The sequence below is a fragment of the Phocoena sinus genome, chromosome 6 (genome assembly GCF_008692025.1).
Source record: "Phocoena sinus isolate mPhoSin1 chromosome 6, mPhoSin1.pri, whole genome shotgun sequence".
In the NCBI taxonomy this organism is placed as follows: Eukaryota; Metazoa; Chordata; class Mammalia; order Artiodactyla; family Phocoenidae; genus Phocoena; species Phocoena sinus.
This window is the reverse complement of record NC_045768.1, coordinates 98,093,446-98,111,617: the sequence shown is the minus strand read 5'-3', so window position 1 is coordinate 98,111,617 and position 18,172 is coordinate 98,093,446. Positions and strand designations below refer to the sequence as shown.

Sequence of the window (18,172 nt, the reverse complement as noted above, 5' to 3'; positions counted from 1 at the left end):
TCCTGGAGGCCGGCCAGCTCCGCCACCCATGGCTGGGGCCCACGCAGAACCCGCGGCAGCTTCTTCTGTCTTCTCAGGCACCACACCCACGGCTGAGCATCTCTGAATGGATCAGTGCCGCCCGCCCACAGGATGGAATCCCATGTGTATCAGGCAGCCTTACACACACTCCCCACATCCCGTCCTCACACACATGCCCCACATGGAGCCAGGAACGGCCCCCAGCCCTCCAATCTGGAAAATGGAGCCCAGTTGTTCCCGTGCTGTTGATAAAATGGAAAGGATACTAGTTTCAGGTCCAGAAGTTGTGACGTGACCTGGTCAAGTCCCTTCCTTGCTCTGGACCTCCGTGTTGCCTCTGCAGTGAAGGAATTGGGGTAAAGGATCTCTGAGGTCTTGCATGGCTCCAGAGTTTGGGATTCGGCCATGGAAGATGCTGTCCTCAGCATCCAGGCTGCCTCAGAGCAAGGAAGTCCTCCATCACCTGCAGCTGGATGACCTCTCTGTTTGGCCAAGGCTCCCCCACCCCCGGGTAATATGGTGAAGTGTGATTTGGGGCCTCTCCTCCCACTCTTTGTGCCCTCTGATGTACTGGTCTATAAGGGACTCAGATGCCTCCTCTCCTCAGGGGTTTCAGCTTAAGGGGGTAGGGGGGAGTGCTCTAAAAACTAGACATCTTCCAAGACTCAAAATAAATCTCCCACGTATGTAGAGAAGTAATCACCTACCAGAGGGTTCTTGCAGTGAAATGGGAACATCTGAGTAGGGACTGGTGAAGGAAATGTGAGGATCAGATCGTTGCTCCTGCAGGCAAAGAAGGGACACGAATGGACCCCGGATATAAAGTGTTGAATAAAGCAATCAAGGTCACAGAGTGATACACAAAACAGGATACCATTTCTATAAAGCAAAAACCAAAGCAATAGGTAGAGTATCCTTATATGTTAAAAATACATTTAAAGATAAACAAATATACCCACAAAATTCACGATCGGGATTCCCCTTGGGGAGGGAGAGGTGGGGCAGGAAAAAGGAGTAGGGAAGGGGGATTTCCACTTGGAGATGTTTTATTTCCGAAACAAATATGGCAACATTTTAACAGTTGTCAGTTCTGCACGAGTTACTTAGGTGATTTTTTATAGGATTTCGGTATTTTAAAAATCGGTTAAAATTAGAATTAAATAGAAGAAATCTCTAATAGTGGCCCATCAGGAACTGGGGTGAGCTTTGGTGAAAACCTTGCCCAAGAGAGCCTGGTTCATCCCAGGGTAGGTAGCTGCCTCCTCCGACCAGCCTTCCACCTTCTGACTCCCTTTGAAGTAGGTCCGAGGTCTGTCCAAGTCTTGGGAAATAGGCTGCAGGACCCTGGGGTCTGAGCGTGGGAGGTAGGGCTGCACTGAGGTGACATACAATTTCTTTAGTTCACTTCCTCCCCTTGCTTCCACCTCCCTGGTCCCTGAAGGGAAGCAGGGAGTCATTTGTTAAGTCAGTAATCTAAGGCCAAGTTATTCGTTCCTCCCCGGAACCCCAAAGCTCACATTTGATCCCCCAGAGCAGGATGTATTAATCTCTTTTTAAACTGGGTCCATCGAAGGGTATTCGGGGTCAAGGAATGCTAGGAAGTTATAGCCAAAAAGTTGGAGCAGGGTGTGGGGGGGTACATTTTTGGGAGGAAGGGATCGATGACTCCCATTAAATTCTTAGGAGGTCTCAAAAAGGAGCTGAAATGAATCTAGCCCCTCATGCTGTGGTTGGAAACAACCAAGAGAGGGCTCAAGGCTTTGCACCAACAGAGGGGAGGATTACATCTTGCAGCCCAGTCTGTGCCTGCTCCCAAGTTCACGGGTGTAATGGGGGTAAGCATTCACGCTGAGACCTCTGTGACCAGGCCAGGGTCTGTTCTGGGGGTGCAGCCCCGGGGTGCCTCTCTTCTCAGATAAACCCCATTGTATAATAAGATAGCTCAGAGAATTGTCCTGGAGAACAATGAGACATAACACAATAACCAGCGTTGGTGATTTTTTCCAGTATATTCTACGCTCTCACTTCTTTTTGTGTTCATAATAAAGTCCTGTGACAGGGCAAGTGTGGTTACTTCCATTTTACAAGTGAGGAAACAGAGGCACAGAGCTGAAATCACTTACTCAAAGCCACACTCAGTGGCAGAACTGAGGCTCTAAACTCATGTTTTCTTTCTGTTCCTCTAAAGAGGAGAAAGTCTGTTTCTCAACTTCAGCGCTATTGACAGTTCAGGTCAGATAATTCTTCGTCGTGGGAGCTGTCCTGTGCTCCAGCTACCAGATGCCGGTGGCACCCCCCGATCATGACAGTCAAAAGTGCCTTGTCTCCAGATATTGCCAGATCACCCCACTGGGGACCCCCTGCTCTAAACCCCCCAAGCCCAAGCCCATTCCTACCTCAGGGCCTCTGCACCTGTGGTTCGCCCTCAGGGGACCATTCTACCAAAAAACTTCATCAGGCTGGCTCTTCTTGAAAGCCACCTTCTCAGAGGCCTTGCCTGGACACCGCAGCTGAAGTAGTGGACACACACACACCTGGCCCTTTTATCTCTGGCTTTTCTTTCTTTTCTTTTTCTTTTTATAATGAAAAGAAATCTGTGTATTTTATTTAACATTCATTCATAAGTTACCGTTATGCCAAAACAATCTGCTTCTAATGAAAGAAACCTTGGTATAATCCTAAGAACATGCATATACATTTAATAAAATGTTCTGCATTTCTAAATAAATTACATGCATGATATTCATTAACCAATAAAGAATGCCAATATAAGAATTCAGGACATGTATTTTTCTGCACAACACACACACAAAAGCATATTTTAAATGTCTGGCTTTTCTTTTTTTTCTTCTATGCACTTAACTCCTCTCCTTCCTTCCTTGCCCCTCCACCTGCACTTTGCAGGGTACTTGGCACTTGTCAGATGCTGAAGAAATATTCGTTGAGTAAATGACCAAATGAACCCCGACACTGCAGCGTCATCAGCTCTGCTCAGCCTGCAGGTGACATTACTCGGCACTTTTAGAGGACACACCTCGCTGGGTGTGTTCTAGGGTGGGCAGCACCAGCCCCCCTAAGCCCTGGGTGCTGGAGGAGGCTCCCTCAGGGTGCGAGCTAGCCCTCCCACTGCTCCACTGGCAGCATCACCGCCCATGCCCAGTGGGTGCCCTGGGTGGAGGCCCCTGGCAGGTGAGTACCAGGCAGAGCGTAGAGATGCCCCCCAACCTGGCCTGGGTGGTGGTGGGGAGGGCGTTAAGGAAGGAAGGAGAGAAGGTAAGGAATGGGAACAGGAGGGGAAATGATCCAAGCTGAGGAGGGAGGCATGAAGGCTAGAGGCTAGCATCCTTTTTTTTTTTTGGCCTCACCACGCAGCATGTGGGATCTTAGTTCCCTGGCCAGGGATTGAACCCATGCCCCCCCTGCACTGAAAGTGTTGAGTCTTAACCACTGGACTGCCAGAGAAGTCCCATAGGGGCTAGCATCCTGATCTTGTGGGTGACCTTTCCAGACGGGGAGGGCGGACAGGAGGGCAGCTATGGATCCTTGCTCTCCCCAGCCCGGAAGTATGGGTTTGGGGTTTGATGTGGGCAAGGCCATAGCTGCTTCCCCTCCGGCGTGTGATGGGAGGGTGAGTAGTAGTATTTCTCACCTTCCTGAGTCCAGACAGATCCCTTTTCAACTCCATGCCTCTAATCTCCATATTCCAGAAAGGGACATCAGAGGAATGTGTCACCCTGGTGTGAGCCCTGGTTCCCTTTGGGAAGGAGAGTGCAGGATGGATGGGGAGAGGGCAGCTGCCGTGGGAGTAGCAGCAGCTCACAGCCGAGGGCTTCCCAGGCTTCCGTGGTCCTTGCCTGTCTTGATTCAGGAGCCACACTCAATGGCATAGCTCATGTGGGGAAGGGGGAGGCTGGCACTGGTTCTGGGGGCAAGTCTCCTGACTTCCCTGGGGCCAGATTCTGAGAGGTGTAGCCTAGGCGGTCCTTTTCCACCAACTGGTTTTTTTTGTTGGTGGTGGGGGTTTCTCTTGGCTGCACCGTGAGGCATGTGGGATCTTAGCTCCCCGACCGAGGATCGAACCCGCACCCCCTGCATTAGAAGTGCGGGGTCTTAATCCCTGGACCTCCAGGGAAGTCCCTCCACCAGCTGTTTTTCGCTGTTCTCTTTGCTCTCTTCTCTTAAGACCTAAAGTCTAATTCTTGCCGGGTTTCTTCCGTAGTATCAGTCAGAGGCCAGGCAGAAGGTTACTGAGCCGTGCTCGGCTTGAGGTGCTGTGGCTCCTTTACTTTTTCCTCTCCAGTCCTTCTTCCCTCTTCCTTTCCCCTTCTTGAATCTCCAAGATCAGTGTGATTGCTCACTTTCACCCCAGGTACGCCCTCCCGGCCAGTGGGGATTTCTTTCCCAAGGATAAAAATATGCCTTTCCCCTTGTGTCTGAGCAGAGACAGCAAGTCCGGTGGGCTGGGGGTGGGAAGACCCAGGGTTTGGGAACTAGGATGGATCACAGCCAGGTTTTCTGTGAGGCTCTCTCCAAGTTGAAAACCAAACAAGTCTAGACACTTAAAGGTAATTAGTTTAGCTTCAAGTGTGTCTGGGGATAATCTCAAACTTCAAAGCGCCTCTGTGTGTTAAGACCTGGGGAGTGGAGAGCAGGGGATCTGGGGCTAAGGGACAGGAATGCACTCAGGGTCACAGCCAGCATCCTTCACCCACTCCTCACCTTTGCTCCCTAGCATCATTTGTCTTCCTCCTCTCAGTCCCCTAGGGCTCAGCACAGTACTTGTGCTTTGCACATCATTCTGGCTGCTGTTCAGGTCAACGAAGGAGCTCACCTGTACCTGAGACCTTGTCACCTGCCCAAAGGAGAAATGAAGCTATGGCTGGAGGCCACAGCTTGATTTCCCCTCTAGGCTTTTTCTCTGCCAACCATTGAAACTGGCCTGGTTTCCAGGACAGGACCCCTAATATCTCTGAGCCTCACCTACAGTCCCTAGCAATCTGCTATCACATGGAGATCATGGAATTTGGGTCTGGGTTCAAATCCCACCTTGGTCACTAGCCAGTTGAATGACAAGGGTCAAGTCATCTAACCTCTCTGAGTTTTCACCTCATTTCCCTCATTTTTGTCCTAGGACTCTAGAGACAAAGTCCCTGCTCTCATAGAGCTGAAATTCTGGTGGAGATACACACCATAAACACATTTTAAAATAAGATTATTATAGGTTAAAGCAAGTGTTACGAAGGAAATAAACAGGTTGGCTTAACAGAGAGGAATGAGGGAGATGGATTTTTCCAAGGGTAACCAGAGAAAACCACCTGGCAGAGGTGATATTTGAGTTGAAAACTAAAGGGTGAGAAAGGGAGATCTGTGCTAAGAGGAAGAGCTAAGGGAAGAGAATTGTCGGCAGAGACACCAGCAAGCACAAAAGCTCCTCTCTGGAGAAAGGTTTGGTGTGTTCTACCAGCAGAAAGAAATGAGTGTGGCTGTAATTGCAGTGAGGTGGCTGGAGTGGTGGGCAAAACCAGGGCCTGCCGGGGCCTGCAGGACTCGTGAAGTGTCTGCTTCACTCTAAGAACAGTAGGAAACCTTGAAAGGTTTTCAGCAGGGAGCATGAGGACTGTGACAGCATCAGTGCTTAGGACGAGCAGATTGGGAAAAGACAAATTTGGAGGCTGACTCAAGGCCCAAGTGAGAGGAGATGGCGGTGCAGCAGGAGAGCTGCAAACAGATATGTTTTATTTTTTAAATTTTATTTAAGTATAGTTGACTTACCATGTTGTGTTAATTTCTGCTGTACAGCAAAGTGATTCAGTTATACATATACATATTCTTTTTCATTTTTTTTACATTATGGTTCATCACAGGTTATTGAATATAGTTCCCTATGCTATACAGTAGGACCTTGTCGTCTATCCATCCTATATATATAATAGTTTGCATCTGCTAATCCCACACTTCCAATCCATCACTCCCCCATCCCCCTCCAACCTTGGCAACCACAAGTCTGTCCTCTATGTCTGTGAGTCTGTTTCGTAGATATGTTCATTTGTGTCGTATTTTAGATTCCACATATAAGTGGTATGTATATGGTATTTGTCTTTCTCTGTCAGGCTTACTTCACTTAGTATGATACTCTCTAGGTCCATCCATGTTACTGCAAATGGCATTATTTCATTCCTTTTTATGGCTGAGTAGTATTCCACTGTGTGTGTGTGTGTGTGTGTGTGTGCGTGTGTGTGTGTGTGCGTGTGTGTGTGTGTGTGTGTACACACACACCACAACTTCTTTTTCCATTCATCTGTCAATCTTGGCTATTGTAAATAGTGCTGCTATGAACATAGGAGTGCATGTATCTTTTGGAATTATAGTTTTATCTGGATATAGGCCCAGGAGTGGGATTGATGGATCATATGGCACCTCTGTTTTTAGATTTTTGAGGAACCTCCATACTGTTCTCCATAGTGGCTGCACCAATTTACATTCCCACCAACAGTGCAAGAGGGTTCCCTTTTCTCCACACCCTCTCCAGCATTTGTTATTTGTAGACTTTTTAATCATGGCCATTCTGACTGGTGTGAGGCAGTACCTCATTGTAGTTTTGATTTGCATTTCTCTGGTAATTAGCGATGATGAGCAGCTTTTCGTGTGCCTATTGGCCATCTGTATGTCTTCTTTGGAGAAATGTCTATTTAGGTCTTCTGCCCATTTTTCAACTGGGTTGTTTTTTTGTTATTGAGTTGTATGAGTTGCAGACAGATTCATTTTACATGTCTTCCCAGTGTTATAGTTCTGCTCCAACTGTTACACGCTTCTAGATGGCACCCTAGTCCTGTCCTTGTGTTGATCACACATACCTCTGGACAGCACCTACCATGTGCCAAGCATTGCACTTGACTTCTGTGAGTTTGCTTCATCCTCATACTGATCCTGTGAAATAATGATTATTTCTATTTTGTAAGCAAAGAAAACTCAAGAGAGGTTAATTTTCAACTCCAAATCTGTCTGATGCCATAGCCAGTGGCCTTATCTCTACAACACTATCCATGTAGATGCTCACAAATGTGTAATTGGATGGACAAAAAGTAAGTTACCAGTTGTCCAACTGGTAGAATGTGCAGAGTGCAGGAGAGTCCTTTGGCCAAAAATTCCCTACATATGGACAGCAATAGAATATTTGCCTCATAGGACCTGGAGGCCTCAGCTAAGCAAGAGATGGATGACCTGGGGCATGAGAAACACATTTTGTCACTGTCAGCTGTTAAATTAGCAGAGTAACTTCATACTCCTAAATTGTGCTCTCAGGGAATGAGATGCAGGAAAGTTGCATTTGGAAGGAAAAGAACTAGTTCTGGAAAATGAGATATGGCCATTGAAGACAACACAGGGATGACGAATGCTGGAGAGAACAATTATAGTTATATAAATCATAGATACCAATGAAAATACCTCCCATCTATGGAGCACCAACTATGTACTAGGCTTTCAATAAATGTACCAGACCTATTAGCTTCTGATGGGATCCAATAAACTGCTCATAATGACCGCATGAGGCATCACCGTGGTTCCCTGATTCTAAGAGGCCATCAGTTTAATAAAAGCTTTTCATAGGAAAAAATACATTACACTTACACGATGCTGTTTTTTTGTGTTGTACTTTTAGGATTGGAATATAGAATGTATTCATCCATAACATAACCACTTTATTCTTCAAGATGACAATGCACGTTGGAATCTGAGCCTTCACCTTCAGAGTCTGAAGAGTCTTCTGGCTCCCTCAGCTGTGCCCATACACCCTCATCACCCACCTGGGCTGTCTCTCGCCCCTTTCGGATTGACAGGGTAATTTACAGCATAATAAAGAATGCAGGTTTCCTTCTGCATTTCCTATTTTATTAAACTTGTAGTCCCCCCATTTAATTGGATCATCTGTCTTTTGACTGACTGAGAAATACCCCTTCCCAGTGCATGACAGCCACACAGCCTTTCCGAGCTCTGAAAATCACGTGACCTACGCTTCGTGATTTGCCTGTGTCTGCGAGAGTGCCCGCGTTGCCTTCCAGTGCGTTCCTCTGTCTGGTGACTGGCAAGGTCGTTGTTACTGTTTTCAGCTTTGATTATAAGATGCAGTCCTATTACTTTAAAAGAATTTTTTAAGTGTCTGTGAAACTGAAGGTTAAAGATGTGAAAGTGTTTACCTCCTGAGTCATAGCTGGCAGGGAGCATAACTGGGAATGCAAGCCAAGTCTATCACGTACTTTTCAGTGTCCACGGATACAATTATTTCTCCCCTCTCTTACTCCTGAACGCTCTCCAGTCAGGCCTTTCTTCCCGCCACTCCACCAAAACTGCTCTTGACCCACCAGGGTCACTGGTGGCCTCCACATGGCCAAATCCATTGACTGATTCTCAGTCACCATCTTATTTCAGCAGCACTTGACACCATCCTCATCCTTGCCTTTTGTGGGTCTTCTGCATCTCTCTCACAGCCTTCTCAGTGTCTCTTCCTCATTCCCCATCACCTTCCTGGCCTCCGTGAACCAGTCCTCACATTTCTCTTGTCTTCCTGCCTTTGCTTTTTCATCTAGTCTCAAACCTGGCTTCTCTGCACAAACGCCTTGTACATGGAAATCTGCAGCTTCCCCCGCTCCACAGCCATCCTGTTCCCTACTGCACATCACTCCTTGGATGTCTAATGGGCTTTGCAAACTTAATGTCTTAAACCAAACTCCTATTTTCCACCCCGACTTCATCCCAAACGGGCTCCTTTTGTGGTCTTTTGCATCTCAATAAATGGCAACTTACTTTTTCTAGTTGCTTAGACAAAATTATTGGAGTCATCCTAGACTCCACTCTTTAACTCCCTGCAGCCAATCTTTTAACTAATCCTATCAGCTCAACCTCACAATTACATCTAAAATTGAATCCATAACTACCGTCCTTGGCCCAGCCATGTGAGTCCCTCATCTGCCCTAACTGGCCCACCACTTTCCACCCAGTCCCTTCAATGGTCTCTTCTCCATTCAGCAACCAGGGTGACCCTCCACAGCCGAAGTCAGATCAGGTTGTCCGCTGCTTAAAGCCATCTGGGGGCTCCTCAGCTCATCAGACTAAAAGCCAAAGCCCTTATGGCCAGCCAGGTTCTCTGTTGCCTGACACCTGCTAGCTCTCCGACGTCTACATCCCCTGTGCCCCCCTTGCCAACCACCCTCCAGCCAGACTGGTCTCCTTGCTGATCTCACAAATGCCCATCATACTCCACACAGGAACTCAGGGCTTTGCCCTTGGGGCTGCCCCTGAGCTTCTTCCTTCTCCTCCCAGATCTCCATGTGCCTTGCTCCCTCGTTTTCTTGAGGTCTCTCCAAGTGATACTCAACAGAGAGGCCTCCCTCGTACTCTCTGCATAAAATAACCACCTCCCGGAATGCCATCCCATTCACTCTGCTTTATTTTCCCCGTAGCACCTAGATCACTTGAGGTCGGACACATTGATCTGTTTGTGGCCAGTCCACACTAGGCTACACACAGGCCCCATGAGTGCAGGGACTGTGACTGTTCTAGTCACCTCTGCATCCCAGTGCTGAGAACAGGGCCTTCCCGATGTAGCTCCCAATGGACGTTTGCTAAAGTAGAGGACAAAGGAAGAACGAGATAACAGAGACAATAACAGAGACAGGGCTGAGCTTCTGTTAGGAGAAACATGCTTTTCTCTGTTGCCCAGATCTCACGGTCAGAATGCCTCCTCTGTAAGTCACCGGCGGGGACTGTGCAGTGACCGGCCCCATCCCAGGCTGATTCCCGCTTGTGTCTCCTTCCAGGTCTTGGCTCTCCCGGGCTCTGTGAGGCTTCTGCTATGACCGCAGCCTCTTGGCGGAGCCAGGACTGCCACAGCCACGCCAGGTGCCCCGCTCTGCCCTGCCTGTCCCTGACCCCGCGTCACCATGGGCAGCGTCAGCAGCCTCATCTCCGGCCACGGCTTCCACAGTAAGCACTGCCGGGCCTCCCAGTACAAGCTGCGCAAGTCCTCCCACCTCAAGAAGCTCAATCGGTATTCAGACGGCCTGCTGAGATTTGGCTTCTCCCAGGACTCGGGTCATGGCAAGTCCAGCTCCAAAATGGGCAAGAGTGAAGACTTCTTCTATATCAAGGTCAGCCAGAAGGCCCGGGGCTCCCACCGCCCCGATTACACTGCACTGTCCAGTGGGGACCTAGGGGGCCAGGCCGGGGTGGACTTTGGCCCGTCCACCCCACCCAAGCTCATGCCCTTCTCCAACCAGCTGGAAATGGTAAGCGGGGTCTCTGGTGTGGGTGGCTGGGTTGGAAAGGCAGGAGAGAGGGCTGGGGCCGGGAGGGGTGGCGGTGGAGGTCTAAACGCATACATCTCCAAGAGGCTGAGTGATGCAGAGAGGGCAGGAGTGCTCAGCCACAGCAGAGAGCAAGGTTGGACAAAGGAATGGGCACGTCGGTCAGTCCTCTGATGCAGAAGTCCTGGGTGAGCTTTCAGCAGAGAGCAAAGGGGAAATGAAAGCCTTCCTGAGCTCTGCTGGGCTGTAACTCAGGATTGCCAAGGTAGGACGGACAGCAACATTTTCAAGCGCATGGGAAAGAGAGGGGGCTCGCTGAGCGTGTGGAGGAACAGGTAGAGAGGGCACTTGGAGAGAGCTGGCAGCGTCTCTCCTTAGACAATTCATGGAGGTGGGCTTTCCCCTCCTTTTCTGCTCTGGTTGGGCAGCTTCTCCAGCTCAAGCTGGCCCCAAAGCATCTTTGACCGGTTAAGGCCTGTGGGTTTGTTCTCATCCTCAGTCTAGCAGGGATGAGGGCAAAGAGTCCCACGTACTCAGAAGTCCAGCCCTCATGCTGGCTCAAGCTCTCATGGGTCCCGCCAGTGGACACTGAAAACATTGTTCCTATTCAGTGCCCTGGCCTCACCTGGGAAGATGAATCTTTGGCGTTGATGTGCTAGGAAATGGCCCCATATGTTTGCATAGAGCTTTAAGTTTTTGAAAGTAAAGAGCCTGTGAACTGTGAAGTCCTCTAATAATGAAAATGACGGCTTTAGGGAAAGGATGATTATTTCAAGCCATTCCCCCAACCTCCGGGGCAGGTCACGGCCACTGTTCCAGCTCCTGGCTGACTGCAAGGGGCAAGGACACACGTCCAGTGTCCTTACATGCACCACACAGAGCCCCAGAGCCCTGGCACGGTGAATCTAAGAGTCGTTTGGTATCTTGGGGTGGAAGGTGGGTCAAGATGGTGACAGGTTTGTAGTTCACAATACAGAGTGCCTCATGACCCTTCAGGACGTCCCCAGGCACAGAGGAATTTCTCCTCCTCGGGAGAGATTCACCACCTTTGGCTCCTTCAGAGCAACAGGTGAGGTCACCTATAGCTCCCGACCAGGAAGGTGACACGTGGCCGGCACGCCTACCCGGCTGGGGGTGCATCAGGGGAAGACACGGGCTCCATATGCCTGTTTTCCTCCCCAGGACTTGGAGAAGGGTGCCGTGAGACCCACGGCCTTCAAGCCGGTGCTGCCACGGTCGGGCGCCATCCTCCACTCGTCCCCCGAGAGTGCCAGCCACCAGCTGCACCCCGCGCCTCCAGACAAGCCCGAGGAGCAGGGGCTGAAGCCCGGCCTGTGCTCCGGGGCGCTGTCTGACTCCGGCCGGAACTCCATGTCCAGCCTGCCTACTCACAGCACCACCAGCAGCTACCAGCTGGACCCACTGGTCACACCGGTGGGGCCCGCCAGCCGCTTTGGGGGCTCAGCCCACAACATCACTCAGGGCGTCCTCCTCCAGGACAGCAACATGATGAGCCTGAAGGCCCTGTCTTTCTCCGACGGGGGCAGCAAGCTGGCCCACCCGAGCAGGGCGGACAAGGGCTCCATCCGTTCCCCCATCTCCACGGACCAGTGCACCGTCCAGGACCTGGAGCAGAAACTGCTGGAGAGGGAGGGTGAGCTCCAGAAGCTGCACCGCAGCTTTGAGGAGAAGGGGCTGGCCGCCAGCCAGGCCTACGAGGAGCGACCGCGGCGCTGCAAGGACGAGCCAGAGGGGCTGGAGCCCAAGAGCAAGCTGAAGCCCGCGGCACAGAAGAGCCAGCGCGCCCAGCAGGTGCTGCACCTGCAGGTGCTCCAACTCCAGCAGGAGAAGCGGCAGCTGCGGCAGGAGCTCGAGAGCCTCATGAAGGAGCAGGACCTGCTGGAGACCAAGCTCAGGTCCTATGAGAAGGAGAAGATCAGCTTCGTCCCCGCACTGGAGGAGACGCAGTGGGAGGTGAGGATGTGGGCGTCGGTGGGCAGGGCTTCGGTGCCAGCATCCCCCACCCCCCAGCCTTCTCCAGGTCTCCTCCAGGCTCTAGGCAATGGGAGGGGGGAACACAACTGCCCGGGGAAACTGGGCTGAAGTACCCGTTTCATGACCCAAATAAGGGGCTCCGTGGTAAACCAAGTTGGGGGTACTCTTAGCCCGGGCTTCCTCCTCTCCCCACCCCGGTGCCTCGTGGCCAGAATTGAACTTACTAACCGAGTCGTCGGCTGAGAAGCTGGAGCGAGAGAGCCGAGTCCCAGCTGGGCTGTCTCAGGGCCGACTCACTGCATCTGCTCACAGAGGCCCAGGAGGACCACAGACCATCCTGAATTCATGCTGGCCCCAGAGCCACGAGAGAGCACAGTTATCATCTGCGACTTTTGAGGCAAGGGACTCCACCCATTGGTAGGAGTGGCCGCACCTGTGCAGGTCTCAGGGACAGAATTCCTCACAGAAGTGCGAGTGGGGCTTCTCTTTGGTGGGCTGAGATGGAAACGTAGGACAGGAAGAAAGGGGCTCACGTACACATACACCCACTCAGGCACACCTGCAAGTGAAGCACCTGGGCCTGGCCTTGCTGGAGAACAGCCTAACCCCTCATCCTGCTCTCTTTTCTCACCTGAGAGGTGGTGCGGGGGACCGGGAGGGGGTGTGCACGGCATTCACCCCAAAGACTCCTGCCCTGGGGAGGGGCTGAGGGCTCCTTGGGTCTGGTTAGACCAGCATCATCCCCCGAGGTCGAGGTGACACACCCTTGGCCACACAGCATCTGTTTGCACTGAGCTGCCTGTACTCATCCTGGAAATTAGAGCAACAGGTGTTATCAGGGGTAGAAGGAAAGGATCCTTTCGGTGGAAGTGACGGATGGAGGCACCAGACGGGTGGGAAGGGAGTGTCACTTTCTGTTTGCCGGGTTTCCCGAAGAGGACAGGACCTTAGCCATGGAACCACTCCCTCTCCTCTTTCCCGTCAGTGTTGGCACAGCAGACCCTACCCCAGCCGTGGTTTCTCAGCCAGGACTTGGGACACTTCAGGGCATGTCAGAGGCATAAGCCAGTGCTGGCTTCACCACACATCCATCCTTGTTTGTCTAATCCGGAACCAAGCTGGACATTGCTGTGACCTCACTCCCAGGTTATCCAGTCAGGCTGTACGGTAAAACAATAAATCAAATAAAATAAAAAACATTCACAATAACACAGAAATACATTGCAAACATATTTATAATAATAATTCACAGAGCGGTTATTAATGCCAGGCCCTAGGTTCTTTCATTTCATCTTTACAACAACCCTAAGAAATCGGTACTGATCCTCAGTTTACAAGTAAGGACACCACACCCAGGTGCCACCTCTCACCCCTTGGCTCTCTGTCTCGTCCCCGCCCCGCGGCAGGTGTGCCAGAAGTCTGGCGAGATCTCTCTCCTGAAGCAGCAGCTGAAGGAGTCCCAGACGGAGATCAACGCTAAGGCCGGCGAGATCCTCAACCTGAAGGCGCAGCTGAAGGATACGCGGGGCAGGCTGGAGGGCCTGGAGCTGAAGACGCAGGACCTGGAGAGCGCGCTGCGCACCAAGGGCCTGGAGCTGGAGGTCTGCGAGAACGAGCTGCAGCGCAAGAAGAATGAGGCGGAGCTCCTGCGGGAGAAGGTGAACCTGCTGGAGCTTCAGGCCCAGGCCGCCCTGACGCGGGGCCGGGACACGGCCGCCCTGGGGCCTGCTTCCACCGAGGACGTGCCCGCCCTGCAGCGGGAGCTGGAACGGCTGCGGGCCGAGCTCAGGGAGGAGCGGCAGGGCCACGACCAAATGTCCTCAGGCTTCCAGCATGAGCGGCTGCTATGGAAGGAGGAGAAGGAGAAGGTGATCCAGTACCAGAAGCAGCTGCAGCAGAGCTACCTGGCCATGTACCAGCGGAACCAGCGCCTGGAAAAGACGCTGCAGCAGCTGGCCCGCGCGGATGGTGCAGGGGAGCCCTTTGAGATTGACCTCCAAGGGGCTGACATCCCTTATGAGGACATTATTGCCACCGAGATCTGAGGGGCCTCCTGGGAGGGAGCCGGGGACCTGGCATTGGGAGACAGGGGCACTGAGCCCATGAGTGGGGGTTCCCCTCCCCATCTCCCCTGCTCAGGCCTCTGAGAGAAGCACAGACCTCGAGGGGAGGGGGGGAGGGGAGGGGCTGCTACACGGCCTCACCCCGCCTTTCCCACATTCCAATGCTTCGCATCCCTGCAGCCTGCCAGACCTCTAGCTTTGCCAAGAGATGAGTCCCCGGATCTCCATCATTTGGTTAAGGGCTCCCTAAACCTTGGCCTTTGTTCAAACTACTTAGAGATACGCTCTCCCCGCGAGGGTGGTGACTACCATGAAGGCCAGTGGCCTCCCCAGGACGGAAGCTCCCTTCCACCTCTCTTCCCACACTTCTTTTCTCGCCCCCACCTCCCCGAACCGCCCCCCTGCCCCCCTGGCCCCCAGCACATCTGGATGCTTTGGGAATAGAACACAAGCATTGATGACCAGAAGCTTTGGAATCTGACCTGGTCGTAACCTGAGCTATCTTCCCCTGGCCACGGAGGGGTAGGGGTTGGAGTGAGGTGTGGAGAACGTGACTTCTCAACATCAGAGCTTCCCGACGCTGGCAGGCCACAGAAAGGAGGGGAGAGCTGGGCCAGCCCAGGATTATCTAGACTCAGCAAGACCCAGAGTGGGTCAGAGAGAGAAGCTAGGTAGTAATGGCCAGACCCTGTTGGCCCTGCTGACCAGAAATGAGCAGCCTCTGGGTGGCTGGTGGCCTTGGACCTCTGTGACTACTCTTCTTAAAGCCATAGACCCGAGACCCCGGGGTGGGTGCTGGGAGGGAAAGATTGAGGACATCCTTGTCCCTCACACAGGGAGGGTGTGACTTCGAGCTGTTCCCAGGGAAGCCTCCAGATCTTTCATCATGGGACCAGAGGTAGGGATTCCCCCACCTGCTTCGAGTTGGCCAGCAGCTACCCTGAGCTGCTTTTCTTTCCCAAGAACCAAGCCTTTGCTTGGATCCAGAATAACCTGTGTCCCCTGAGATGGCGCAGGGTCGTCTGGGCTGGGCATTCCCCGCTTCACCTGCAGCTCCCTCCCACTGCCTGCCGTTCCCCTTCTCACCTCCAGGGCTAAGTGTAGAGTCTGTACAGGTCAGGGGGGGGCCCCAGAGTGCCAGTGGCCAAAGAGAGTAAGAGGTGCCAACACAGCCTCCGAACAGCCCCGGGGGGTACCAGCTGGCCCTCTCCACCTGCAGCCCCACCTGAGCCCCGAAGTCAAGGACCCAGGCCCTGCAGGAGGCTGGGCTTCCCTTCTGAAGATGTGCAGAGAAAAGGTGGTTCCTCAGTTGCTTAGTTCAGGGAATTTTCTTCTTCTTTTTCCTTTCTTGTCTTTGCGGAAGCAAGCCCGATCTCGCAGGCAGCCAGGCTGTTCCACGTTCTATTTTTGCCTCTAGCCGCAGCTGCTGTTCTTGGGACAGCCAGCCGTCGCCGGATTCCTGGGCCTCACTCCTGCATGCTGAGAGGGGTTCACTGAGGCAGGAGGGACCAGGATGTCTGGGTAGTCAGCAGTCCCAGACCGGTGCCCCCAGTTCTGTCCCCGACTGCTGGCCCTTCCAGCCCTGGGGTGGGAGTGGGAAGCTGCTTCTCCTGCTGTCCCCCCATCCTTCCAGGGCCACCATTCCTTCCCTGAGTCTGGGCTGAGGGCAGGGCCACCTTCCCTGCTGCTGGCTCTGCCTTCGAATCCCTGCGTTAAGCTGTGCCTGTCCTGCCTTCAGGTAACAGAGGAGGTTTTCTGGAATTTCAAGCCATTACTCTTAGTCTTAGGCTAGATTTAAACCTGGAATCGACAGGCCCAGAGCCCTCTCCCTGCCTGGGGGACCAGTCCCCTCCACTGGGCACATGCAAACCCCCAAGTCAAAGATGTCCGTCCCCATGTGCCACGGCCCTTGGTCCCTCCGTCTCCACCAGCCTGTGCCTTGTTTGAGACTGCCACACGGGATAGAGAAAGGGGCTGCTGCCCCTCCCCAGGCTGGAGGACCCCTCCCTCCACAAAGAACAGCCAAAAGCCTGTCGCTGTGCCCTCAAGACCACGCTGTGAAGAGGTGGGTGCTAAGCCCGGGGAAGGGGGCCAAGGGGCTCCACTGCGGTGTGACCGTGCCCTGCACCCCGCATCCCCGCCCCAGGCCAACTCGCGGAGCCCTCCCTGGGCTGCCACCAGCCCAAGACCGCAGGGTGGTCCACGGTGGCACCGGTCGCACCAGAGTGCGAGTGTTGTGTAATATAGCGACCTCACTGCCGTGTGGTTTCCCTTCCCTTCCCTGTGCAAAAAGCTCCCTGCTATTTCTGGACCTTGCCCCACCTAGTCTCTCTGGAAGGAGGCTCTGAGCTGCAGAGGCTGAGCGGGGACGGGGAAAGTCAACCCCGGGGCTGGTGGGAGCTCGCTGCCCCTCCCTCTGAGCACGGCTGCTGACACACCTGCTCGCAGGGTCAGAGCCGCAGGGTCACCCCTGCTGCTCCCCACAGGGTGATGAAATGCTCCGCTGTCTGCAGCAAGACAGCGACACCGGCACCACCTCACCAAGTGGGGACTCTGCCTCTGGGCCTCAGAGTGACCAGACTCTCAATGCGGCGCCCACCCTGGGTTTCTCCTCTGGCCTCTGTATTCGGGTAACCCCTGCCGAGCACGCCCCACCCCTAAGGGCACTGAGCTCCGTGGGGACTAGGAGGGGGATAGCTCTCCCCTCAGAAGCACCTGCTGAGCCTCTGCCCCTGCTCTCGCCCCGGCCCAGGCTGGGCCATCTCTTGGGGGAGAGGGATCCCAGGGAGAAGGCAGGCTGGGCTGTTGGAACGGCAGCTGCTGTGGCAGGAGGCCGTGCACCTGTGCCCTCGGATGCGCTGCCCTCCTTACCCCTTCTGTGGAGCCCCGGGCCGGGCTGGCTGTGGACAGACTGGCGTTTGGAAGAATATGTATGGAGTTCTTTTTCTCTTGGTCGGGTCTTGTTTGGTTTGCTCTGCTTTTCACAGCTTTGAGTTACCTTATTTTTGATGCCCCCTTTTGGCCATGTAAACTATTTCTGGTAATTTTATGTTTTTATTTATGAATAAAGAATGCCATTTCTCATGCCCTCCCCAACAGCCCTCCTTCCCCTGGCTGTGGTGCGGCAGCTCCCCGGGGCCTTTGCACTTGGAATAAGAAAGGTGATGTCCCTTCCCATCAGTGAAGGAGCGGGGGGACAGCCTTGATGAGGGCTGTGTTGGCTGGTAGGAAAGTAGGGGCCTTAATATTAGATAGACCTCCAGCTGGTCCCTACCCCTCACCAACCCTGTGACCTTATCTGTGACCAGGCCCTGGGCAGACCCTGGGAGGAGGGGAGAGAAGACCAAGGGCCATGGTCCCCTGCAAAGGCCGAGAGTTCTCCAACAGAGACCCCCTAACCCCAGCCGCAAGCTCAGGCCTCCCTGCCTCTCTCATCCAGCTGCTCACCTTACCAACCAACTCCTTGGCCTATTGCGTATGGCCTCTTTGGCAGGAGACCAGGGTGGCTATTGTTACCACCACCCCAGGGCCTCCCAGCTGGGAAGGTGCAGTCACCACAGTGGCCATCTGTCTAGGCTTCTCGGTGCCAACCTGCCTCGTTCACCCCAACAAGCATTCCCTACTGCTCTGGGCCCAGATCTGAGGCTCAGAGGGCTTTTCTACTCAGGTGGCAGGAGACAGAAGGGATGTGTAAAGAGGGAGTTAAAAACACGGGGCAGCCTGTGGAACACACGAAGAATACATGACACAGTGCCTCTGGGTGGGAAATGTCAAGGTCTCCAGGAAGGTGGT

The 18,172-nt window shown here is 53.2% G+C and overlaps 1 protein-coding gene across 1 annotated transcript in view; it reads left to right on the top strand.

The window, feature by feature from the left end:
* LZTS1 (leucine zipper tumor suppressor 1) overlaps nucleotides 1-17,473 on the top strand; it is a 49,199-nt gene extending 31,726 nt beyond the window's left edge. The window contains exons 2-5 of the mRNA XM_032636423.1: nucleotides 7,682-7,860; nucleotides 9,837-10,304; nucleotides 11,505-12,296; nucleotides 13,724-17,473. Coding sequence (XP_032492314.1) covers nucleotides 9,960-10,304; nucleotides 11,505-12,296; nucleotides 13,724-14,362 — 1,776 coding nt within the window. The 5' untranslated portion in view covers nucleotides 7,682-7,860; nucleotides 9,837-9,959 and the 3' untranslated portion in view covers nucleotides 14,363-17,473. The remainder of the gene's footprint in view (nucleotides 1-7,681; nucleotides 7,861-9,836; nucleotides 10,305-11,504; nucleotides 12,297-13,723) is intronic.
* Nucleotides 17,474-18,172: the final 699 nt, after the last annotated feature.